This window comes from Lasiodiplodia theobromae (assembly GCF_012971845.1).
Source record: "Lasiodiplodia theobromae strain AM2As chromosome Unknown scaffold_11, whole genome shotgun sequence".
In the NCBI taxonomy this organism is placed as follows: Eukaryota; Fungi; Ascomycota; class Dothideomycetes; order Botryosphaeriales; family Botryosphaeriaceae; genus Lasiodiplodia; species Lasiodiplodia theobromae.
The window spans coordinates 1,003,621-1,028,668 of record NW_023336311.1 but is presented as its reverse complement, the minus strand read 5'-3'; the positions used below and the strand labels follow the sequence as shown (position 1 = coordinate 1,028,668).

General features: G+C 57.3%; 8 protein-coding genes across 8 annotated transcripts; 4 read left to right on the top strand and 4 right to left on the bottom strand.

The window, feature by feature from the left end:
* Positions 1-1,273: 1,273 nt before the first annotated feature.
* LTHEOB_4448 (Histone deacetylase superfamily) lies at positions 1,274-4,942 on the bottom strand (the record flags this gene model as incomplete). The annotated part of the gene is made up of 1 exon (XM_035513483.1): positions 1,274-4,942. The coding sequence occupies one exon, from the start codon at positions 4,940-4,942 to the stop codon at positions 1,274-1,276; it is 3,669 nt and encodes a 1,222-aa protein (XP_035375152.1).
* A 292-nt stretch (positions 4,943-5,234) lies between these two features.
* Positions 5,235-6,778, bottom strand: LTHEOB_4447 (Queuine/other tRNA-ribosyltransferase; the record flags this gene model as incomplete). The annotated part of the gene is made up of 8 exons (XM_035513482.1): positions 5,235-5,600; positions 5,651-5,728; positions 5,779-5,836; positions 5,885-6,205; positions 6,260-6,343; positions 6,398-6,407; positions 6,467-6,549; positions 6,756-6,778. The coding sequence occupies 8 exons, from the start codon at positions 6,776-6,778 to the stop codon at positions 5,235-5,237; spliced, it is 1,023 nt and encodes a 340-aa protein (XP_035375151.1).
* A 1,148-nt stretch (positions 6,779-7,926) lies between these two features.
* On the bottom strand, positions 7,927-9,648 carry LTHEOB_4446 (Mannosyl-oligosaccharide alpha-mannosidase; the record flags this gene model as incomplete). Its single annotated transcript, XM_035513481.1, has 1 exon — positions 7,927-9,648. One exon carries the CDS (start codon positions 9,646-9,648, stop codon positions 7,927-7,929), a length of 1,722 nt encoding a protein of 573 aa, XP_035375150.1.
* Positions 9,649-11,347: 1,699 nt separating this feature from the next.
* On the bottom strand, positions 11,348-12,916 carry LTHEOB_4445 (Mitochondrial matrix Mmp37; the record flags this gene model as incomplete). The annotated part of the gene is made up of 2 exons (XM_035513480.1): positions 11,348-12,829; positions 12,893-12,916. The coding sequence occupies 2 exons, from the start codon at positions 12,914-12,916 to the stop codon at positions 11,348-11,350; spliced, it is 1,506 nt and encodes a 501-aa protein (XP_035375149.1).
* A 367-nt stretch (positions 12,917-13,283) lies between these two features.
* On the top strand, positions 13,284-15,775 carry LTHEOB_4444 (Chromosome segregation protein; the record flags this gene model as incomplete). The annotated part of the gene is made up of 4 exons (XM_035513479.1): positions 13,284-13,433; positions 13,488-13,778; positions 13,829-13,938; positions 13,987-15,775. 4 exons carry the CDS (start codon positions 13,284-13,286, stop codon positions 15,773-15,775), a joined length of 2,340 nt encoding a protein of 779 aa, XP_035375148.1.
* Positions 15,776-16,124: 349 nt separating this feature from the next.
* On the top strand, positions 16,125-17,571 carry LTHEOB_4443 (Histidinol-phosphate aminotransferase; the record flags this gene model as incomplete). Its single annotated transcript, XM_035513478.1, has 3 exons — positions 16,125-16,216; positions 16,276-16,437; positions 16,503-17,571. 3 exons carry the CDS (start codon positions 16,125-16,127, stop codon positions 17,569-17,571), a joined length of 1,323 nt encoding a protein of 440 aa, XP_035375147.1.
* A 2,179-nt stretch (positions 17,572-19,750) lies between these two features.
* LTHEOB_4442 (Integral membrane protein pth11) lies at positions 19,751-21,136 on the top strand (the record flags this gene model as incomplete). The annotated part of the gene is made up of 3 exons (XM_035513477.1): positions 19,751-20,106; positions 20,159-21,035; positions 21,101-21,136. The coding sequence occupies 3 exons, from the start codon at positions 19,751-19,753 to the stop codon at positions 21,134-21,136; spliced, it is 1,269 nt and encodes a 422-aa protein (XP_035375146.1).
* Positions 21,137-22,858: 1,722 nt separating this feature from the next.
* LTHEOB_4441 (Transcription factor jumonji/aspartyl beta-hydroxylase) lies at positions 22,859-24,844 on the top strand (the record flags this gene model as incomplete). The annotated part of the gene is made up of 1 exon (XM_035513476.1): positions 22,859-24,844. The coding sequence occupies one exon, from the start codon at positions 22,859-22,861 to the stop codon at positions 24,842-24,844; it is 1,986 nt and encodes a 661-aa protein (XP_035375145.1).
* Positions 24,845-25,048: the final 204 nt, after the last annotated feature.

Below are 25,048 nucleotides of genomic sequence, written 5' to 3'. Positions count from 1 at the left end.
GGTGGAAGGCGTTGGAATCGGTGGTGTGAGTTCAGCCGCTGCGCTCGACTCAGCTGCCGCGTCTTCTGCGTGCACTTGGCTGTTCAAAGGGAGGGTGATGCGAGGAGAGTAGAAGTAGAGTTAACAAAGGGAGCGCAGAAAGAGAGCCCAGCGAACAAGCGGAAAGCAGAGGTTCTGGTGAGTGAGGCAGGAAGCTTCGAGGGGCCTTTAAAGGGAAGAGCGAGCGTTGGCAGGTGGGCAGTCGCGTGGTGCCACAGGCGGCAGCTTTCCAACGTCATTGGCTTGGCATGTTGCCAGTCAGGATTGCCAAAACGCGGGGTTCAAGCAGACGTTGTCGCAGCTTTGGGCAGGGATTGCGCCAAACGGCCGGGAACCAGCCAGCGCTAGGCTGCACGCGTGGGCGTCGCGCCCACTTTGCTTCGGCGTTGAGCACCAACTGGTTGACGGGGCGTGACGCTCTGCTCACGCGTCCGCTTACGCCCTCGCATTGCATCAGAGCGGCGTAATGTTGGCGGTGGAAGTTGCAATGCCTCTCCTTCCCCGCGGTCAATTGCGCAAAAGCCAGGGCGCTTGCATGCTACCCGCTGACCGCACAATATTGCCGCGCTTTCCCACGTCTTGCATCGGCCAACAACCAACCGATCAGCAGTCCAGCCCCGCCACATCGAATCCTCGTCACATTCGCGCACTTACTGCATCCGGAGCCGTGGGAAGAGCCAAATGAAACACGCCGTTGTCTATTTGTGGGAAAACCGTGGGTATCTCTGAACACTGTCCTAACCAATTCCTACCCTGCACTCAAGCAAAGATGCAACCAGAGACCCCATTGCCGATTTTATTAACTGCGCCAAGAAACAAGCAAAAGGGAAAGCAAAAGGCAAGGCTGCCAAGGAAATGAAGCGGCGTATGCCGATAACGGGGTACAATGAACAATCACCCTTGTGAAACGGTCGCGCAGGCACAAAAACGAGATGTCTTGCGCATGGCATAAGCGCCCAAGTCCCAGGCAAAATGCGACGATTCAATAAGGGTCCCGGAGAAGAATGGTGGCCAGGGAGCCGGGCGCGCAAGTGGCGGCCGTTGGTATCCTGCACCAAAGCTCGGTGCGTTGAGATCGGGAGCTGCCTCCTCGTGTGACGGGCCGGGTCCGCACAACGGGATCGGGCAGATCATGCCCAGGAGTGGTGCAGTCGAGAACGCTCGGGCTCCACTTCACCAGCGATCGACGATGATGCGAATAGCCCGTGATCCCCGGCGCAGGGTAGCCTCGCCCTCACTCCTTGGCTTCAGGAACGTCCAGGATCATCCTCTCCTGGTCCGACGTCTCCTGCTTGAACTGCGTTTCCTCACGCTCCGTGACGACACTGCCGGTCTCGGCCCTCGAGCTGGGAGCCTGAGCGAACGGGATGAAGCCATTGGAAGTAAACACAGGCAATGCTTGCTTTTGCTTGCGGCCCGGAGACTGAGGCGCCCCTTGCAATTGACCGGCAGCCTCAGGGTCCGAGTTCGGCGGCAACCACTGCAGCACCGTTGCCTGCTGCACTACACCTGCGTCAACTTCAGCCGTAGTAGTACCCTTGGCCGGGTCGTATTGGATGAACTGCGGCATAGTGGCAGGGGGAGGCGGAGGAGGCGAGTCGGGCCGCGGCGTCACCTCCGGGACATGTACAGGTCCAGCCGTCTCAAGAAGGCCCTGCGGCGTCGATCCTTCCGAGAGCTCAGAAGGTGAGGCTAGCGACGGCGGGAACGAGTTCCGGATCCGCTCTGCCATGTTTTCGATGGATGCGCGCGAAAGCGCCCGTCCCTGCTGCGGCTCCAATCCTCCTGGAACGACCAACGTTGACTCTGAAACAGGAACCATGGGTTCGGATTGGTTGGATGTAGACGTGTAAGACACAATCGACATGGCATCCTCGGTGTGTTCCGAGGGGGGCGGCGTGGGCTTCGACTCGGTTGCGTCCTTCGCACCATTGGCCTCCTTTGCCTCGTCTGTTTCTTTCATTTCCTTCGTCTCCTTCGCCTCCTTCGCAGCAGCTCTCCTCGAGGCAGCTACCGTCTTGGTGCTACGAGCAGCCGGGGCCTTTTTAGTGGCCTTGGGAGCAGCTGGCTTCTTGCTCTCCTTCTCAGCCGCTGCAGCTGCAGCCTGGCGGGCGTCGTGCTCCTCCCTGGTGGGCATCTTCAACGTGATTCTCTTGATACCCGAGGTAAGTTGATCCACGTCATCGCCAGAACTCTCCGCCTTTGCCTTCAGTGGCTTAGTCGCAGCAGGAGCCTTGTTAGGCTGCGCATAGCTTGAGGCCCTAGAGGCAATAGGCCTCGGTGGCGGCTTCACGGTAGTGTCCGCCTTGGTCGTTTTTGGGACCCTAGTCTTCTTCACTTGAAGTCCGTTTGCAGGTTGCTTTGCTGCGGTCGATGCTCTACTACTTGGACGTTCTCCGGCAACGGATCCGATCTCAGAAACAAGGCTTTGTCTCCGCTGGAATTGAGGAAGATCGGGCAAGTCATTCTCTTCTGCCGTGGGGCAATCGCCCATCGTCCGTCGGCGATCAGTATCCAATGTTGATTTCGGATGAAACTTCTCGTCATCCGATGGGGGCTCAGTGTAGTCGGCGACCTTTGGCTTCCTTTCACGCAGCTGTCTCCCACCAGTAGGGTTGATAGGAACCTCGGATGGAGGCGCCTTCTCCTTCTTGCTGCGCGGCTCGGCAAGCTCCTCAGGCTTGAAGCTCTTCGTCTGCCGGTCAGTGGGGACAAGCAACTTGCAGAGCTCATGAGCCGCAACGATCCAGTTGACGTCCGGTGGCGGAGGTGTTGGAGGTCTCGGAAGCTCTCTGATCGGCACGAGTTGTCCATAAGCATTGCGGATGAACTTTTCAGGATCAACGACCTTCGCAGTGAACGACTGAGTCGGTGTGGCAAAGTTGCCCGATTGGCCCCGCTGTTGCTTCTTGGGAGCGGGCGGAGGAGGAGGGTAGACCATCGTTTCAAGCGCTGTCAGGTTGGCTTCATGCCACCACTCGACGTTATATCGAAGCGTATGCTCCCCGTTCTCATATGCTTGCTGCAAAGCTGCGCGATCAATCACCATTCCATTGCCAAGGCCGTTGAGCGCAGTGGATTCCTTCTTCGCGACGGGGATCTTCTGTCCTTCGCAGAGGCCGCTCAGATGGCTCAGGACACCGCTGGCCAAGGCTCGGTCGCTGTAGCCGCCCTCGAGCACACTGATCACTCGGCCGTCAACGCCAAGGCCCTCTTCCTGAGACAACTTGACGATGTCCTGCGTGAAGCGGGCGTAGAAGTCGGTAGGCACGTTGACTTTGTGCCTCTGCATTCCTTGGCCTTCCCACTCGCTCGCGTCAAATCCAGCAGAAATGAAAATTGCAGCTTTTGGCTGCGGCTGGGTTGGCGAGGCGCGAAGGCGCTGGGAGTGTGTGCGCAGGAAAACCCGAGCTTTCTCGAGGAGGGTTAGGTATCGAGTCTCGTACAGCTGCCAGAACTCCTCTTCGGTTTTCCACGGTTGCAGGTGCACGTTCCAGACAGTCTGGCCGTGAGCGTTCTCAATGCACAGACTGGCGGCCTGAACCTTTTCAATCTCGCCATACTCGCAGGGATACGAGTTAATATCGTGGAGACTGAAGTAGCCGATCTGTGTCCTCTTTTGAGGCGGCGCGGTCTTGGATTGTTTGGCAGGCATGTTCGCCACCTTGGCGTTGCGCTCCCAGGCGATGGCTTGAGAGCCGTCACCGTGGTGAAGATCGAAGTCAATGATTGCAGCATGCGTAAGCCCATGAGTTTGGGCTGCATACTCGATGCCTACATGGACGTTATTCAGCCAGCAGAAGCCCGACGGAAAGTCGGCTGAGCAGTGGTGACCCGGAGGGCGTACGCAAACGAAAGCATTACGCGGCTTGTCTTTAGTGCCCGAGAAGACAGCGTCGATGCCGTCGCATACGCCACCAAGGGCACCCTGGAAGGCGTCCAATGACTCCGAGGCGAGATAAAGGTCTCCTTCGTGGAACTTCTCCTTCGCAGGCTGGCCAGGCTCGTCGGTCCTGGCAAGCTCCTTTCCGTTCGAGGCCAGTTTTTCCGCGGCGGTGTTGCACATTGTCTGCAGTTCCGCCATCCACTTGGTGCCGTGCACATTTGTCACAATAGGGGATGTAATATCGAGCGCGCGGGACGTGCGCCGGATCGTGAACGGGAGCTCCTTTGGCGGGTCACGCTTAGGGTGCGGCGCATGCGGACCGCCAGCATGTCTCTCGGCGAACCTCACGTAGGCTGTCGAAATTCCTAGGATGCCAGCGTGAATGCGCTCGGGGCGCTCGACAATCATGCTGAGCGCAGACTTGGTGGACTTGGGGCGCGAAAACCGGTGGCCGTAGCAAGCATCGTGCAGGATGACGACCGTCTGGGTCGACAGCTCCTCGCTCTTGTGGTATTCGAGCTCTTTGGCGAAGTAGTCGGAGGCGACCTTCTGCGCTGTGAGCGGCACGGGCTCGTCGGCGGGAACGGAGCGCGGGGACGCTAGCGCAGCGGACGATGAGGATCTGAGGTTGCCGGATGTGCGCCGCGACACGGACTTTCTAGGGGTATGAGTGCTTTCGGCGGCGGCGCCCTGGAGCGAGACTATGGAGCTGCGACGCGAAAGCGCGGGCGACGCTGGGCGCACACCGAGGCTGCTGGCGCTGCGGTTGAGCGGGCTAGGGAGAGGGGCGCCTGGAGACTTGGGAATGCGATTGTAGTAGGAGCTGGAGCGGCGGTGCGGCGAGTCGATTGCGGGCGACGGCGGCATCGTGGGTCGCGCAGTGGTGTTTATGGACAGGCGGTTTGCGCGCTTCGCGGGCGGCGAGTTGGAGTCCATGTTTGTCGGGATTTGCAAGGAGCGAGGGGCGGCTGGTTCAGCTGGAGCAGCCGGGTCGGAGGTGGGGGAGTCGTTCTCCATGGCGGAGCGCGCAGGGAGATTGTTTGGGTGGGAGAAAAGAGCGACAGAAGTGGGCGACAGCAAACAAACAACGAGTGGAGGGGTAGGGATCAGGGCGCCATGTTTTGGGATGACGCTGGGATGGCAGACCCTGGCAGCTGGAGGAGGCGGGCAGCAAGTCTGTGCGCAACACTGGGGCCCAGGGGCGGCCATAAGGCTGAGGCCCGCCGCCCATCATCTGCGCCTACCCGCGTCTCAGTGCGCTCAGGAGCCTCGGCAAGCCAGTGCGTCTATTCTGCTCTACCTACCAGGTCTACGAAAGCTGCACGCCCACACCGGCGAGCGCGTCGACGGCCCACGAGGGGTAGTCTTTGCTCGGGTAGCGCTTATTAAAGAAGTCGCGCAGGAAATCAGGGTAGCGATCCTCGATGATTGCCGAGCGCACCGACCGCATCAGCGCGAGCTGGTAGTGCACATTATGCATGGTAAGGAGGTGCGCACCCGCCGTCTCCTTTGCCGCGAGATGATGGATGTATGCCTTCGTGATGCCCAGCCCGCCGGCGGCCGCCGGCCTGCAGCACGTGCACTCGCAGCCTGCCTCAATCGGCGAGAAGTCGTTTGCGTACGAGGCATGGCGCAGACTCAGCACTCCCGCCGCCGTGATGGCGTTCCCGAAGCGCTGTGATCTTCGTCAGCTGGGGGAATTGCGCCGTGGAAGATCGCACCTACAGCAGTCCTAGTAGGCCACACGCAATCGAACATGTCTGTGCCAAGAGCGACCGAGACCACGAGATCTTCAGGATAACCCTACGCGGATCAGCGGGCGCAATGATCTATTTTGAGCGGCTGCTGCTTACCACGCCCATGACGTACCGGGGCTTCTTTTCCGGAAGCAGCTCGGCGCACGTCTTCACGCTGGATCCAGAGTTAGATGCTTCTCGCATGCAGCAGAGGGTCCCTTACACCTGGCAGTATGACTCCTTCGCTTCGCCTCCAGAGAGGCCGCCAATGGCAATGCCGGGCGTGTCTCTCGCCACCATCTCTTCGCAGCATTTTCTGCGGAGATCGAGGTCGAGGCCGCCTTGGATGATGCAGAACAGGTTCTGTGTCTCCGGTTTCTTGTGTGCTTCAATGCACCGGTCCAGCCACCGCACCGAGCGTTCCATGGCTTCCTTGATGCGGGCGTGGTCCGGAGAAGTCGTGGCAATGACATCGTCGAGCTGCATCATGATGTCGGAGCCAATACTGTTCTGCAGCGACATTGAGTGCTCGGGCGTGAGCAGCCTGCCAATGTCTGCTTAGTAAACTGGCAAATCCGGAGGAGAAAAAAGGCCATACATTGGCGTGCCGTCATGTGGACTGAGGAACCTCACACCCTCTTCGGTAACCTTGGCGAGTTTGAGCAACGAGACCATCTGGAAACTAGTCCAGGGTCAGCACACGTTTCTCATCGCCTCGGGTCAAGCATTTACTAACCCGCCACTATCTGCCACAGAAGTCAGCCTTCTGCTACCATACACGCGCCTTCAGAGACGGGGAAGGAACCTGTCAGAATGTTGTAGGACCATGATTGTAGTTTGTGCGCTCCTCCAATGGCGTCCAAAGTTGCTTGTCCAGGCTTGAGGCCACTGGCCAATCCATCAGCTGGGAACGGCCCTCAAAAGCTTCGCCGGTCACCCACAGGTGGTATGTATTGTTCAGGCATAGACGACAGCCGGTATCCTCTAGTTGTTCAGGAGTTAATCCCTTCAAACTGGCCTGTGTGCCAACAGGCATAAACTTGGGCGTGTTTGTCAACGGCAGTGTTCAGCGAAATCGGCGGTGTAGGCGGTACCATGGGTAGCTGGACGGGTCCATGAGGAAGTGTCAGTGTCGCGGCGCGGGCTCTGGTGGTCTGGCGGGAGAATTAGCTTCGTCCGGCTTGGGGTAGTCAGGCACAATACTGAGCATTTTGCGACAAGCTCGAAAGTGAGCGCCGAGGGCATAGGTTTGGGAACCATACTGGCGGCGGTGACAAGAGATCGGCCACACAGTCGCCGCCTTCAGTCAGCGGGGCAGCGAGGGTCGCCGGCGAAATTCTCAAGGCAAGCCGAGCCGACCCGCTCTTTCCTCCGCCATGACTTGCCAACACCATGACGACATCCCCACTCCAAATATCTATCTAAGCCCGCCGAAAGTATGGAGGCGTACGGCATTGTGGAGTGGATGAGCAAATATTAAAACTCAACAATTGACTCTCCTCACCGCCCCGGAATTCCTCTAAGTGTCTAGCTTTGTATCAATATTATTGCCGATCGTACTTTAATCTAATTGCAAGCGCTTCGAAAGTATTGTTCCCTCGTGCGACCCTTGTCGAATTGATGCAGAGGTGCGCGTGGGTCACGGAAAAGGAGTGTGAAGGTAATTCGGGCATATGTCGAGCAGTACACAAGGGTATCGAGGGGGTCCCAACTGGCGCAGACAAGAAGGGCACGTCAATACACGGGAGGCAAGGCCCGAGGCTGCTTGACCCCATAGACTTGGTGATGCACACGAGAAATCACAGAGAAGACATAAGCACCAATTGCTGTCCCAATAATTCAGATCAGGTTTTCTGCGCCTACTCGGGGTATCTTGCGGTACACGGTACGCTATCCTTTTGAAGCACCCGCTCGACGACATTTACAAAAAGAACAAGACATTAAGTCAACAATGAGATCCCCTTCATAGTTCCAAGCCATCGTGGAACGCCGTCATATGATGCAAGCTCGCAACTACTAAGCAAATATTTACGATCCGTCGTCTTCCAGCCTTGCCGGTATGTCGTATATTCGCGCCAACATTTAAGAACGAAAATGACGTCGCTTCTTCGAAGCCGGGCAATTGAAGATCTCGACCGGACGTTTTTGTCAACACTTCGATGGTACATTAGAATCCCCTTCATCACTCTCAACATCCCATCTGCTTACTTTGTATCCTTTTTGGTGAAGCAAGCCCTGCTCGTCATCACGCTTGAGGAAAACGTGCTAATTCTCGGTGGTCCGAATGATTCTGAACGGATGTCCTTCAGTGCTGAAGACCCAGGAATCCAGCGTGCCAACGTTGACATCAGCGAAAGTCAGATACAAGTACTTCAGCGTCTCCGCCGCCCAGAAGCTCTCTGACTCGTCTATGTGCGTGACCTTGCGGCCCTTCTTCACGTTCACGCCGACATCGCGAATCGCCGCGAAGCCGTACTCGGTCTTGCAGTACTTCTCAAATGCGACAAACGCGTCCCACGCCCAGTCGCGGTACCGCTGCTCGCCCGTTATCCGCCAGGCGTAGAACAGCGACTCCACGTACTCCGGACGCAGGCGGTATTTTGCGTCCGCAAGCCAGAAACCGTGCTGGGCGAGCTCGGCGCGCTGACGCGGCGTGCGCGGTTCGAAGGAACCTTCCGGGAGACCAGCATACGGGATCCAGGAGAACTTCTCCGGACCGATTCCGGTAGGCATGGCAGCGTAGCTGTGACGGCAGCCGTCGAGAAGGGCCTTTCCGAGGACGATAAGATCGGGCTTGTCAAGGTAAGCCCCGCCGAGCATGAGATTGCCGGGAGCGAAACAGGCGAGGTGTGACATCTCATTCAGATACCAGTCACCGTCAAGCTTGCCCATGAAAAGATGGGAAGGGTTGTAGTTGTCAGAATAGCTAGAGCGAGTGGTGAGGTTATGGCGTAACGCCTGGGCGGCTTGCATCCAACGGTCGATGTAGGTGGAGGCGTAGCGGTCGTGGGGGGCCAATATGGCGGCTTTGATTAAGTACTCATAATAGCTATCATGACCGGCGTCCCAGTGTCTCTGCTGGCCAACAGGCTCGCCGGTAACAATGTCAATAGGCGCAGACACGAGGCCATCAGGCTCTTCTATCCACTTGTCCCAGACGAGCGGGGCCCAGCCATTTGTCGCATTGGCAAAGTAGATTGGATCTCCGGTCTGTCTTGTGAGGGTCCGGTATTCCAGGATATTGGATCCGGCGCGCGCAGGGCCAATGGATGGGTTTTTGTAGCGGATCTTGTCTGGGTACTTCTTGTAAAGCTCCGGCGGGTCTCCCATGCCCATATCGTTCTTGAAATCGACGCGCGGATAGACCATCCCAGTTGGGCTGTCAAAGCCGGGGCCGAGCTTGTTCGACAAAGTAATCGCCTGGGACAGGATTCCAGCTCGCTTTTTGCTGTCGAGGACCGTTTTTGGGACCACACCGGCGTCAATCAAGTCTACCAAAGACACGAGGCCTCCAACATAGCGGATGGTCGTCTCGAACGGATCAACCAAGCCTTGCGCATCGTAGAAGGGAATCTGCACGATGCGATCCACCGACATCTTCAGCTCGTCCCAAAGACCCATGAGCGCAAGTGTGCCTGCGGAGTCGACGATGAATGCGCCCCAGCCGTTCCTGGAGTTTTCCTTGCCACCGGTGACGGGCAAGATGTCGTCATAGCCCCATGCGTACTTCTTGTATTTCGCAAAAGTATACTTCATGGCGTCGACGACGCGCGCGGCCTTCTCCTCGTCTGCGCGGCCGCTGGCTCCGGTCCATGGTTGATGCTGGACTTGAGGGCCTCGGGGCTCGATCGACTCGATTTCGTGGGTGCTGGCGAAAGGAATGCCGTGGATCAGAAGGTATATGCCGTAGAAGGAGATGATGATGACGGCGCTGAGCAGCTTAAACGCGGGGGTCGGGTTCCGCTGGCATCGCTTTAACGACGGCATGGCGGGAGGTTATAATGGATCGCTCGGGGAGGGCACGTCTGTGAGCGTATTGACAGCCGCATCGGACCGCTTGAGACGCTGGAGGCTCGCCGTCGTGCGGAGTGGTTCGGGATGCGATCTTGGGGTTGTCGAACGAGGTCAAGCTTCCATGTCGGAGAGGGCGTGCGACGGTGACAACAAAGCCCGCGCGGAGGCGTGTTTCGCAGCGCAGACCGGATGCGTGATTAAGGTATGTTCCAGAGGCGGAAAGGGGAGGCTCGGAGGGGTTGGCGTAGGCGAAGAGACATAGTTGGCAAGACGGCTGGAGGAGCAACATTGGAGGACCTGGGCGGACCCTGTTGAGAGCAAGCGAGACCGAAACTCAGAGCTTCTTCGAACCTCACCGCAATCTCTTCTCCACCGGACATCGCCCGAACATCCCTACCTCCGGTCGCAGCAATGTCGCTCTGGCAGTGAGTGACGTTTCCTCCGCCCTATTGCGCAATGCTCATCCTCGTTGTAGAACCTACCGTTCGAGCGCACCCAAGACCCGTCTGCTCCTCGGCCTGGGCTTGATCGCATGGGGAACAATCGGCCTCTACAGCACCGACACGGCCGAAAAGGCGTTTGATATGGTCCCCACTGACGAGGACAAGAAGAAACTGGACCAGTCTATTCCGAAGATCAGGGTAGTCGACAAAGAGTAGCCAAGAAAAAAAAAAGCAACCAACCAAAAACAAGAAGCAGAACAACGACGAAAAGTGTTAGTGTTGATTGCCGCTCACGAAAGCGAAAGACCAGTCGGCCAACGCAAGTGCTGTATGACTCCTTGAGGCCACTGTAGGCTGACATCAAGCCGGAGCAACTTTATTGACAAAAACACTTACGCTTGGACAGCGGCAAACTTAAATTTTCTATTTCTGTCATGCGATGTACTTCGAGAAACTCCAGAACTGTGCCCTCCTCACTTGATATCATGGGCTTACTTTCATGTTTGAAGAAGGTGTAATTCTAACCCGAAGGTTGAGAAGAGGCGAGGTCTGTTTTGCGTGGACTAGATTTAAATGAGAACCCGCCAACACATCATGTTGCGGTCCCCTCACCACTATCGCAGATTTAATTGCCTGCTTGCTAACTCTGCCCACATCGACCTTCGATATTTGTGACTGTCTTTTTCCAGACATATGTTGTCTCTATGGCTCAATGACGCGTTTTACTTGACGCAGGTTTCATCTCTCGTTGCCTTTCCAAGCACGAAGGTAGACATGACCGCTACCACGGAACATACAAAGCTATGTCCACACTAGTAATTAATGATAGACTGCTATTACAAGCAACGTCCAAGCATTTGGTTCGCCTGACTATCATGCTGTGGATCGGTTCGGAACCATGTCCGGACCCGTCTGGCTTCATCGTACATTTACGCCGAGATCAGCGCTTCCAACACCCGCCTGTACCTGCACGCCGATTCTGCCCTCTCTCATGCGAGAGTATTCCCAAGTCTAGAGGATTTTCAAGTATCCCAACAACAAAGAAAACCCGGGCATCCAGCCCATGATGAATGACCAGCCGCCATGCACAATAATGAATCAGAACCAGACCCGAATCCGTCCTTTGCCCCATGTGCGATTTATATGCACAATCCAAGCCCAATGCCCTGTATATCCCTCTACCGGAAAGTTGAATTCCATCATGCATTTCGATTCATTTCCCATCATAATCACTCGCTCTCGCCTTCCTTGCTGCCTTGCTTGCCTTTCGCCCACTTCTCACTCATATATCTCCACGATCTTGCTGGGCCGGCAGTAACCAAGCCCTTCAAGCTCTGGACTGTGCTCGGCCACTTTACTGTATCCCTGACAGATTGAGCAACCTTGTCCTTCAAGTCCTTCTCACCAGCGATGCGGCGATCAAAATCACCTCCTTGACGCCGCATGTAGCTAGTTGCATCTTCCTCCGCACGCTGTTGGAGCATTTTCTTGAATTCTGCGCCCGAGATTCCGTATTGACGCTGGTATGCAAAGTAAATTTTCTCGCGGAACGATTTCGGCAGGCGGCGCACCATGTTTCCGCGTTTTACTGGATCCATGTCTTGCTCCATGGTAATGTCGACGCCTGGTGGAACGTCAAGCTCCCATCCCGGCGTCTTGACACGAGCGTCTGTATGGGTAGCATTGGGAAGCGTCTCAATAAGAGGGTTATACAGACGCCGGAAGTGTCGTAATTGGTGCCTAACGATGTTGGAGACTTTGTGAGGGTTTTCCGAGTTGAATGACATGCGCGGATCTCCCATGTAGCTGAGCCCGGCAATGGCGTTGAACAGTTGGGTTTCGGTGAACTTTTCGGGCAGCATAAGGAGCGCAGTGCGCACCGCTGATATCAGGTTCACTTGGTTGGCAAGCCGGATGCGCGCGTCGTCGCGAAGTATCTTGACTGGCTTCTGCAGTCTTCCAGCGAGGTAGAGTGTGTTCCACTCGCTAAGGTCGCGCTGCAGAGTGTCCAGGTTGACGACGCCATATTTGATGAGCGTGCCGTTCACGGTGATGTACGGCGCAAAATAGACGCCCGCCCCAAACCTATCCTGGACTTGAGACACCGCCCAAGACCCAGCTGAGCCAAGAAAAGAGTAATGGTCCCTGTGCTGGGCCAGATTCAGAGAATGCCAGTGCTGGGTGTAGGTGACGCCAAAAATGAAGTCGATGACCTTCTCGCCGCCGCTCTGCCATTTCTTGATTGCTTCGGGAGGATTCGGGTGCGGAGAGAGCGAGGTGGAGCTGGTAGCACTGCTCTGAGGAAATACGCCGGAGCCATAAGCAAAGGCGTAGCGAATCGGGGCGCGAAATTGCCATATTATTTGCCTCAATGCCTCGGTGAAGTCGCGGTTCATATCAACCATGTGCTGGTTCAGGCCAAAGTCGCGCCCCGTTGGCAACTCGGCAAACGTCTTGATGTTGAAGTTCGGCTCATCCTCCCAGCCGTCGGGCAGCGATGAATTCACGGAAGACGAGGGAGCTGGCGATGGGGATTTCGAGAGGTCCGGCTTGGTTTCCGAGGGCGGGGTTGATGAGTTGGAAGGGGTCGAAGCCTTTGACGAGTTCGCAAACGAGGCATGGAAGGCGCGACAGCGTGGACGAAGACACGATAATAAAGAGCGTTGGAAAGGCGCGGCGCGACTTGCAATGGCAGGCTGCAAGCCTTTGGACTGCACTGCGAATTAGATGTCGGATTGTCTGGCAACGAGCAAGGGAGCTTAGATGCGGCTTACGGAAAGATGTCGGAGAAGAGCCATGGTTTTGGAGTCGCGGACTGAGAAGAGCGTGTTACCGGCGAGCGGAGCAGTGAAGCAGCAACACAGCCATAACCCGGAGGTGAAGATGCGACATGGAGGGAAGGGCGCAGCGGCCGAAATATGGAGCAGATGCGGGCCTCCAGCGTCGGCGCTGCGGGCGGCCGCGGGACGGCGCTGCTGATTAAGATGATTTCATCCGCGCGCCCGCCCGGATGGGGCTTGGCGCGGCCCGCTTCCCGCTCCGCTTTCTGTTTATGCGGCCAAAGCAGCATAACAACAACACCGAGACCACCACCGTCTCCGCGCGCCCGCCTCGCATTGCTACCCCACACGACGCGCCCGGACGCGTCGCATATCGATCGCAGCCATGTCTCACCCGGAAAACGTCAATAGCTTCGTCAGCCGTCTCGCAACCTTCGAGTCCCCTCGCCAGCTCTCCAAGAGGCACGCGTCCAGCTCCAAGAAGAGAACCGCAACCACCGTGTCCTGGCCCCACGAAACTCCGAGCCCCGAGGACGTACGTGCAGAGCACTGAGATACTCCTCAGGATAGTTTGCTAATGCTCATGCAGCTCGCACGGGCTGGCTTTTACTACGCTCCAGACGCAAACCACCCCGACAATGTCGTCTGCTTCATGTGTGACAGTAAGCTGGATGGCTGGGAGCCAGAAGATGTCCCGGCACTGGAACACCTTAGCCATGCACCAGCATGCGCCTGGGCGATCAATTCATGCATACCTTTGCGCGATGCAGACGAGAATGAAGACCCCATGAGCGAGCAGATGGTCGCTGCCCGCGCCGCCACATTTGCCGGATCCTGGCCACATGAGAAAAAGAAGGGTTGGAAATGCAAGACAAAGAAGGTTAGTTGGATGTTTTCCCGGGGAACAATCCGACGCTAACGACTTTGTAGATGGTTGAAGCGGGGTGGTGCTATGACCCAAGCCCGGATTACGAAGATGGAGTCGCTTGCTTCTACTGCATGCTCTCGCTCGATGGTTGGGAACCTAAGGATGACCCAAAGTAGGCAGGAACAACCCATTCGCTGAGGCATTCGCTGACCGACCGTAGGGAGGAGCACTACAGGAGGTCGCCCGACTGCCCCTTCTTCATGCTCATTGATGTATATGCGGGCGCCAGAAAAGCTACGAAGGGGAAGAAGGGCCGTGCATCCACTGCTTCCAAGGCTTCTCGACTCTCTGTCCAATCAACCAGGGACTTCGACACGTTCTCCGAGGCTCCATCTCTCATGTCCCTGGGCGACGACGTTCCTCTCGAAGACGACAGTGTGCTGACTACGGCCAGCAACGCGACAACAGCTTCCATGGCTCGCGGCAAGAAAGGAGCTGGCAAAGCTAAGGCTGCCACCAAGAACACCCGCAAGACCAACAGAGGCAAGAAGGCTGCGGAGGAACCTTCAGTCGTGGAGATCGAGCCGCCATTGGATCTTGCCAATGCCGATCTATCGCTCGGAGATCTCAATGCAACCGACGGGGATAGTGCCATGACCACGGCAACCACAGCATCGAAGACTGGCAAGGGCCGCAAGACTGCGACTAAGGCGAAGCCCGCGAAAGGAACCAGGAAAACTTCCAGGACAACCAAGAAGGCGGCCGCCGCAGATTCAACTCTACTGGATGAGCCTACGGCTGAGCCTGCTGAGACGGAGATGGAGATCGAGCCCGTACATCCTCCTAGTAGAACTACCCGAAGGACGTCAAAACCCGAAGCGCCGTCCTACATTGACCAGGCTTCGCAATTGGAACCTCACGCCGAAAGCGAGCCTTCGAAGCCGAGAACGACACGGGCTAAAGGAGGACGGAAGGCCAAGACCACTGAAGAGTCGAGATTGAGCAATGATGCAAGTCAGCTTCAGTCTGAACTGGAGGACGCTGTTACCAGGGCCGTGCAAGAGGAGCCAGCCAAGTCTAACAGAGGCAGCAAGAGGACAAGCGATGGTGCTGTGAAAACCGGCGACTCTGTTGTCGTACTGGAGGAGCCTCCTAAGCCCACCAAAGCCAAGAGGGGACGAAAGGCGAAGCAGGTGGAAGAGGCTGCAGCCAAATCTGAGCATGAAGCTGAGGACACTGAGAACATGCCGCCACCCAAGCCTACTACGCAGCCTAAAAGAGGCCGCAAAGCGAAGGAAGTCGTCGAAGAGAGCACTGTGGAGGCTATCGGGAAGGAGCCTCGACGTGAGCCTACTCCTCCGCCACGCGAGCCTACACCGGTACATGATTCCCCAGAGCCAGCAGCCGAGCCATCTCCTGAACCATCTCCTGAAGCGGCGAAAGAGCCTACGCCTGCGCCTCGAGAGCCTACGCCTCCTCCGCAGGAGATTACGCCGTCGCCTTCGCCTCAATCGTCAGATGCGGAGAACAGGCCGCCGTCATCACGGGTGGCGTCTTTGAACGCCCCTCCCTCGGCGCGGGCTCCCCTTTCCTCCCGTGGCACGCGTGTTCCTCTCGCGGATGCTAGTACACCGCAGGCATCTCCGTCCAAACGTAGTGGCAACGTCATTGGTGGCCTCAGCTCTACGCAGCCTTGGGAAACGGTGGATCTTGAGAACATCTTCCTGCAGTCACCTGCCGCGAAGCGTGGTTTCCATGCTAACGGGGAGGTGAGAGACAAGGAGAACGGAAGCGACTGGGAGGAGTTGTCGTTAGAAGAGGCGATCCGTAAGGTGCGCCGCGAGATAACAAGCGCAGAGAAGAAGATGACGGTTGAGCAATGGGTGCAGCATCAGGCGGAGAAGGGCGAGCAACAACTCCGAGAGCAGTGCGAGCGTATGGTCAACATATTCGAGACACAGGGGACGAAAGCCATGAGGGCTCTGGAGGGGATCCGCTGCACCAACTAGGCTTTATTGGATCGACGATTTGTACCAGGGTTCGGCGTATTCGGTTTGTTTTGGGAGGTTTGACCGGTGAAGGGACGGATGGATCACTGGCGGTACAATAGGCGTTATTTCCGAGGGATTTGCATTGGCTAGGACAATTAGCATGGCTGTAGCGCACAATGATACTCCAGTTCTCCATGTTCTCCATGTTGGACTCCTGATGTTCTGAGGTGGGGCCATGACGAAGCGTTCGGTACGATGTGGAGCAATTGAGTCATAGCGACATCGGTGCAGCCAGGAAACACATGATGATTTCAAAAGCAACCTACCCCCCGCCAAAAAGTTGCGACTGCACCATTGAACCGCCACCATGACGAACGACAGCCGTGTCAACGCTTTCAACCTCGAAACCTGCGCCAGGCCCAACATCCTGGCCCTACAGCCGTACCGCTGCGCCCGCGAGTAAGTTGCAGTACCGTGCGGCTCGATTGACTGGCACGAGGCGATAGCTGATGAGGCAGTGACTACAAAGATGATGGCACCAACATCCTGCTCGACGCGAACGAGAATGCCTATGGCCCCGGCCTAGCTCTCGAGGGGAACGGAAAGCTCAGGAATGGCGTCTATGGCATGGAAGACAACATCGAGGTCGATTTCCTCGGCCTGAACAGATACCCCGACCCGTGAGTCCCTGAGTCGAACCACCGCGCTCTACGCAAGTCTGACGAGCGACCTTTGTCCCGAATAGGCACCAGATTCCCCTCAAGGAACGTCTCTGCGATCTGCGCAACACGAACCACCACACGCAAACCGAACTGCGCCCTGACAACCTGTTCGTTGGTGTTGGATCCGATGAAGCCATCGATGCTCTGCTGCGCGCTTTTTGCGTGCCCGGGAAGGACAAGATCCTGACGTGCCCTCCGACTTACGGCATGTACAGCGTGTCCGCGCAGACGAATGATGTCGGCATTGTGAAAGTGCCCCTCATCGCCTCGCAAGACTTCGCTCTCGACGCCCCAGCCATCAATGAGGTTCTCAGCGGGCCCGAGGGTGCCAACATCAAGCTGGTCTACATCTGCTCGCCCGGCAACCCGACCGGCGCGCTGGTTTCCAAGTCGGCCGTCGAGCAGGTCCTGACGCACCCGACCTGGAACGGTATCGTGATAGTAGACGAGGCCTACGTCGATTTCGCCGCCGAGGACGCCAGCCTGGCTCAATGGACGACCGTGTGGCCTAACCTCGTCGTGATGCAGACTCTCTCCAAGGCCTTCGGCCTAGCAGGCATCCGTCTCGGCGCTGCCTTCACGTCCCCGCCAATTGCCCGCATCCTGAACAGCCTGAAGGCACCGTACAACATCTCGAACCCTACGTCTCAGATTGCGCTTCAGGCGCTGAAGCCCCGCCACCTGGGAGTGATGCACAAGAACCGCGATGCTATTCTCCAACAGCGCAGCAGGCTGTTGCAAGAGATGCCCCAGGTGCCAGGCGTCGGACGTTTCCTGGGCGGCCAGGATGCCAACTTCCTGTTGGTCGAGTTCTTGAGCGCACCGAAGGAGGAGGGCGGCAAGCCGGACAATGAGGTCGCGCTGAAAGTGTACGAGGCGCTAGCTGAGGAGAAGGGCGTCGTGGTGCGTTTCAGAGGCAAAGAGCTGGGTTGCACGGGCTGCCTGCGGGTCACCGTGGGCACTGAGAATGAGTGCACCCGTTTCCTGGACAGCCTGTACCAAGTGCTGAGTAGCATCTACGCTGGCAAGAAGACGACCAACGGTACGAACGAGGAGCAAAGAGAGCAGGCAGCAAGCAATGTGATTGCGTGAACGCGGTTCATTCGGTCATATTTCGCAAAAAAGAATATCCTCAACGATGAGTACGTATAACGTTGGCTCGGCGTCTCGGGTTCCTTCGATGATATGGATAGAGGATTTCCTTTCACAATATGCTTCGGTTCGAATCGCCTTTGCGGGTTAGCGCTAAGTCTAATTTCCCTGTAAAGCTTTGCAGCGGAGATCTCGGTCTCAGTAAATAGATGCTGAATTAATGCGTACATCCGTTTCAGGCATCTCAAATTCACCCCTTGTTGCGACAGACGAACACTGTTGCAGACGTTGAGACTCTTTTTCTTGCTAGTCGCTCTTCTGACAATCAGTAGCGCGAAGATGTTTAGTCTCCGGCTAAGGTCGCATCGCGGACTCTATGATACGAACTGAGCGCTCGTTTCCGGGGATACTACATGGTCGTGATCGCCGGGGTTGTTGATCAAATTTGCCGACGGATGGACGCTGGTGTTTCCCAGGTCGCGCCTGCCACCCATCTTTTTCGCGTTCCTGCATAATCACGACGGCGATCTACGGTCCTAGTACGGTTAGAACGGCATTGATCAAGACGACAGAAATAGAAGCAATGTCCCGTTCGGTCTGTTATCTGACCAGCGTGGTGGAATGCATGTGACCTGCAGCTGTCGAAGAGAAGGAATCGTTTCCCAGGACATTCTTATCGTGCCATCTTGCTTCCCGCTTACTGTTCGCTCGCGGCATCTCGAGGCGTCGTCTTCCGCAGGAGCCGACTAAACAATGATAATCACACGGCTGAGCGGGTGTTCGTCAAGCGACGAGTATCGCTGGTTGCGTGACGCCATCGGGCTTACTGTGAACGAAGGTGAGGAAAAATTAGGGCGGAATAGAGAGTTCAAAACAAGGCTGCAGCTATCTCAGCCCTCAGCAAGGGAAATCCCAGCCTCGTAGCGTTATCTATGTTGGGCTGGCACCAAGCAATAACGAGTTGTGGATACAGTACCACGGTACAATCCCGAACCCGAGGCTGCGATACCGAGCAACAATCGAGGGCGAGTCATGGAATCGTCCCGCATGTGATGTAGAGGCACCTGATGATGGGCGTCGAGCAGCCGTGCGTGATCTGCCCGTTCAGGTCCGCAAAGCTCTATTGGTAGCGTGGGGTGCTGACGCGAAGAGGCGGGGAGGGTTATTCATTATCGGGCGTGGGGTGCAAAGATTGGTCGAAGACAGCGAAGGCTGAAGGGCCAAGAGCCTAGGCACTCACGGGGCAGATGATAGGAATAGGCAACGTGAGGGGGTTGAGCGGTGATTTTGCGTGCGGCGCTGGCAGCACACCGATTCGCCCGCTGTGCCGCACTGTATCATGGCGTGGCCCGGAGGTATCCCAATCGGCAACGAGGCGCTGGTAGTGTCTTCTCTTCAACACTATCGCCTGACACGGCCGCGGCGCCCGCCGCAGCAGCCCTCGTTCTGCCCCGCCGTCTCGGCGCGACGCCGCGCTCTCAGCAGCTGGACGCGTGGATGATGGAGTTGATGCGACGCCAGGATACAGGCCGGGACCGCGGTGGGCTGGTGCGCCAAAGCGTTGAAAAGAAGGGTCCACTGGATCAGCACTACGCTGCCGTTACATGCCTCTACAATACTCGGGCGCAGATCGGGCGCCCGCGAAGGAAGCGCACCCGCCCGCTCGCGTCCGCTCAGCAGCGGTGCGGCGTTTGCCGCCGTCTGCCCAGCGCCAGCCGAGCCTCTCTCTACGGCGTGCCGCGCGCAGCCTGGCCGTTGTTCGCGGCAGCTGGAGGAATGGACGCCAATCGCCACCAGCATTGGCAGCCTCCAAGCGAGCTGACCGTTAATTCGGCGCAGCGCCTTATCAGCCCCAAGCCACGGACGGAGCCTGGTTCCCCAGCTCGCGCGAGATCTCGGGCGCGCCTCTTTCAGGCCAGGCATCATCCTCCGCCTGATAGCGGCTTTGTCTATCTACTGACCTTCTGCTCACCTCTTGCTGCTCAGACTTGTTGCGCTCGCAGCTCGCCCGTCTGTCCCGCCCCGCCAATTCGCCCGCCCAGCGCCAGGCACGTCCATGCCTGCATCATCCCGCTCCCGGAGACGAGCTCCACCGCGCACGCGACCACAAGACTCGACATAGACCGCGCTCCACACCAGCACACCCCTCCTCGGAGGAGGTGGTGAGCTCTGTTGCGCCATGCCGCAGCTCCTCGACGCCCGCTCGTTTTACGACGATCCGCCTCCCGCGCCGCGCACTCGCCTGGAAAACCACCCGACACTGCTCTTTAGTTGGTGGTGCACCTTGTTTTCCTTCGTCATCATCCTCTTTCGCCTGTGCGGCCGCTTCATCCGCACAGAACGCTTCTTCCGCGAGGACAAGGTCATGGCCCTGAGCATTATTCCACTGTTCGTGCGCATGGGCTTTGTGCATGTCATCCTTCTGTACGGCACCAACAATGTCGACATAACCAACCTCACCGATCCCCACCGTATCTGGAAGCGTGAGATTGGCTCCAAGCTCGTGCTTTGCTCGCGCATCTCCTATGCTGCATTGTAAGCCATGTCCCTGCCTTGAGTGGCTTTGTAGATGCTAATCAGCCTGTAGCATCTGGACCGCAAAGCTCGGCGTCTGCGAGTTCCTTGCACGGATGGTCGAGACTTTTTGGAGGCGCGAGTTCGAGCTCACTCTACGATGGATTCGATATTTTCTCGCAGCCACCTTCGTCGCCATTGTCATCGCAACCCTTGGAGAGTGCCAGCCGTTCAACCACTACTGGCAGGTCGTCCCAGATCCAGGCCCAAAATGCAGGACCGGCTATGCTCAGCTCATCACCATGGGCGTTTGCGACATGATTACGGACGTCTTGCTGATTTGTTTTCCAATCCCCATGGTCCTGAAGTCGGCAATACCACTCAAGCGAAAAATCCGCCTCGTCCTCTTGTTCTCCATGTCCATCATCCTGATTTGTATCACCGGAGTGCGCATCCCGGCGGTCATCAGGCATCAGGGTCGACAGCAGTACCGCACCGTATTTGCCTCGGGCGAAATCCTCGGCGCTGCGTCCGTCTCCAACGCCATCGTCCTGGGATCCTTTCTACGGGATCGTGGTGTGAAGAAGGCGAAAAAGTACAAGTTCGGCTCGGTATCTGATAGCATCGACCGAAACTCTCAACGAAGGCCAACCATCACCTCTCAACAATGGGGGAGTGACGAGGATCTCATCCGAGAGATGGGCTGGAGGTTGCCAAAGGACCTGGAAGCCAAGTACCACAAACCGCGTCCGGCTCCAGTCGCGCTTCCTGCCTCACCTCTACCTCATGTCAGAAAACCTTCGTTTGTTGGGAATGGCAAGGGCTGGCAATTCGCAGATGCCCACGACAGCATCAGAGACAGCGAGGAATCAGATCCAAAATATGCCGTAATGGACGATCCCGCGCCAAGTCACAAAGCCCCTTCAACGCAAAGGCTTTCATTCTTTGACGTGGGCGGACTCTTGGATCCCAACAATTCATCAACGCCAAGCTCCCTGATACCTTCTCCCACCAGTACGACGGTTGCTCAGGACTTTGCAACGGCGCCTAGACGCGGCTCTCGGGCACTCCTTCAGGATCTAGGTGGTCTAAGAGGTTCGGGACGGCGCTCATCGCAGCATCCTTCGGTAGCAGAGGGCGAATGCTACGAGCTGACCTCGCGCAACGCCGAGACTCGATCGAGTGGCTCAACCTTACAGCCTCCAAGCGGCATCGTTGGGCCACAGCTGAGTCGAAACGAGGCCCGTCAGTCACTCCAGGATGTCGGTGGGCTGCTGAGTAGCAATGGCAGTGAGGCGTCAGGGCAAACACAGCTCGACTCAGAAGACGTTTCGCCAACCTCGTCGCCCGTCCGACGCACCCGCCAACCATCTCCCACGAGTCGAGCTCCGTAGATTTCACCCTCAACAGGCGTCCGAGGCTCACCCATCGCTCGGGAACCCGTAAATGCCGCTGCATGATGTGTGGACCGTTTTAATTGAGGAGAAGGAGGACGATTTCTCTCTTTGCTTTTCTCTGCCCAATGGCACCTACTTACTATATACCCCTTGCTTCCCTTGCTGATTTTATTTTCGTTCTTGCACGATATCCCTGAGCCCGAGACCAGATTTTTCTTGTATTATAATTTCTGAAGACGGCATCTCACGAAGTTTATGTGGTCATGATGGGCAGGAGTTTCATGGTTACTTTTGCTGTTTACTGGGAAGACTCGGAATTCCAGGCGCTGAAAGCAGGACGGATATCGGGGGCGATGTACCAAAGGGTCGGGGGAGACGAATGACACTAAGATTTAGTGCGGGCGGACCGGAGCATTTTTACCTTCAACACCAATGTTTATATTGCTGTACTAGCGAAACACCAGAGCTTAAGGCTTGGCTTTTCAATGGAGCTCTTGCAGAATAATTAATGTTGTCTTCTCAAGTGTCTTGTGGGCGCATATTCACTCTAGAGGTGCAGAAAAGGACAAAGTACTCATTCGCACTGCAGAACATCTGCCGATTCCAAGCGCGTGGTCCAGGCACGCAAATATGCAACAGTAACGTGTTCTAGATGCATGCGTGGAATGGCACATGGCAAAAATGGCCCGAAAGCATGTGGCAGTTGCCAGGGCAGCCACCCAAACCCATGAGCGATGGTGCGTTCGCGTCTTCCCTTTTCAGAATAAATGGTCCGGTCATCCAAACAGAATCTAGGACCACTTGGCAGCTTCCAAAGCGGTAACGTACCTGTGCATAATGGAGTGCAGCATGGCGTGCGAGCGGCTCCGCAAGGGCTTAGTGTGCCAATACATATATATAGTAGCTTCCTCTTTAGGCTTGATGCTCTTCTTCTTACCCCGGCTCCCCGCCTGCATGCACGCTTGTCACTTTCCTTCGTGCTTTGACCTGCCAGGCTGCCCTGGTCATCCTTCGACGTGCGGGCAGCGCTCGGCTTAAGGTCGTCGGTCGTTCGAACTCAGGTCCCATACTGCGGTTAGCGCAGGCATCGCGGGATGGCCATAGCTCCATGCATGACATGCGTCTCGGTCGGTCCTATTCCTTTCGTTTCGTCATCCTATCACAACCATCTCCATCGACGCCCTGTGGAACCTAAACCAGACCCGGCATCTCCAGCTTCTTTTTCCCCGGACTTTCATCAGCAACCTATTATTAAACATAGAGGGCTCCGGTGGCGCGTCACCCCCGTACCGCAGCCACAACTGCCTGGCGCGAGCTGGCCCATGGCGCTGGGAACGCTGCCATCAGCAGCGGACGAGGCGGGGCCGCAAGCGCAAATGGCACCACGACGCAGACCACTACACTTGCCGCCGCCGACGAAAGCGGCTGGAGAGGAAGAGGAGGAAGCTCTGCGAAACGAACGCCTCAACGACGACGACGACGAAGGTGATCCTGCCGCTGCTAACGTCAAAGCCGCCGGCGCTGTGGCTGCTGCCCTCTCCGCCATGCACGATGCCGCGGCGGCCGCGGCCGCCTCGTCGTCTTCTGCCGGCGGCATCAGCGCCGCCGGCACCCGCTCTTCCGCATTCCAGGCGAAAGGGCCCAAGGCGGTCATGGCATCCGCCGAGATGCTGCCATCATCCGGGACCGGTGCTGCTGCTGCCTTGGCGCCTGCTTCTTCTCTAGACCAACGCCCCCTCCCGCCAGTTCACTCCCTGCCATCGACGCCCACCCGCTCCGCTGTTGCAACTCTCCTCCGCGACCATCTGGGCGCGCCTCTCGCCGCGTCCGATCCGATTCGAGAATGTGATCCGCCCGTTCTGGAAGAGCTGCCACGGAACCCGAGGGAGGTGATGCGCGTGGCGCACGAAAAGATCCATGTGTTTCCATTCAAGGACGTGCGGAAGTGCTGGTTGCGGGCATGGGTTGAAGGGAGCTTGGCGAGGGCGACGGAAGTCTTGGAAAATGACGGAGAGGAGCTGGGTGATTGGGTGGCTGAGGTTGTCAGGTTGGTGGATATGGCGTTGATCCTCGCCGGAGGCGTGGGTAGGGAATCAACTTGCGAATGGATTTTTGCGGTGCTGGAAAGGATGATGGAGCAGGGTGAAGAACAGCGCGAGCGTCCGGCAAAGAGGCGAAGGCTTTCTGAAAGAGATACGGCCGATGACGCTCACGGAAAGGACAGCTCCGGGTGGAAACACCCAGATGCGTTTCCGAACTCCACTGTTCGCGCTCCCCCTCTTCGACGTCCTATACCTAGACATGAGAACCTCAGTCTTGCGGACTTCCAGGCTCATCTCAACACTGCAGCTGGTGCTCAAAATTCTACAGATGAGAATCTACCTGGAGATTTGCCTCAGCCTATGATTATTACCGGCGCACTGGATCACTGGCCTGCAATATCAGACCCGTCTAGAAGATGGAGTGATCCAAACTACCTTATGCGGAAGACACTTGGAGGGCGACGCCTCGTCCCAATCGAGATAGGCAGGAGTTACACTGACGAAGGTTGGGGACAGGGAATCATCACTTTTAGCGAGTTCATGCAGAAGTACATGTTCCACGACCAGGACGACGCTTCAAAACCAGCTGTTAGCAGAACGGACGATGCGAGGGGACACAACGATGATGATGACGCCGCGTCGACCATCACCACCACCACAACAGGCGGCGAGCAAACCGGCTATCTCGCCCAGCACGACCTCTTCGCCCAGATCCCCTCGCTGCGCGCCGACATCGCCGTGCCGGACTACTGTTACTCCACGCCCGTCCCGTCGCCGTCGCCGGCGACCAAGAACGCGACCGCACCCTTGCCTCCGGGCCACCCGTCCTTCCCGCTCCTCAACGCCTGGTTCGGGCCCGCCGACACCATCTCGCCCCTGCACACCGACCCGTACCACAACGTCCTCGCCCAGGTCGTCGGCCGCAAGTACGTCCGCCTCTACCCGCCGGGCCAGCGCCAGCGCCTGTACCCGCGTGGCGTCGGGCCCGACGGCGTCGACATGGGCAACACGAGCGAGGTCGACGTCGGCGAGGCCATGACCGTGCTTGAGGGCTGGCACGGCTGGTCTTTTTCTTCTTCTGACGACGACGACAACGACGACGGGGTGGCAGCGCTGTCGGCCGAGGAGGCGTGGGCTCGCGAAGAGGACTTGAAGATGCGCAGGTTCGACTTCGAGGAGAGGTGGCCGCAGTTTGCGAAGGTCGAGGGCTGCTGCGAAGCCGTGCTGGGGCCTGGCGATGCGCTCTACGTGCCCAAGGGCTGGTGGCACTATGTAAGGAGTCTGTCGCCGAGCTTCTCGGTGAGCTTTTGGTGGGACTGAGGGCTGAGGTGTAGGGTAGCGGATGGGGCGAGGATGGCTCTCGTCCGGCGGACAGCTGCGCTGTCTGATGTTCTTCATAGCTGGAGGATTCTAAGAGCTATGAGTTGATGAATGATGACCTGCCATGCTGCTTTCACTAAGCATCTGCATAAAGAGCCTGAGCGAGGGGAAGAAAATGAGAACAAAAAGGAGTGGCCGATGCCT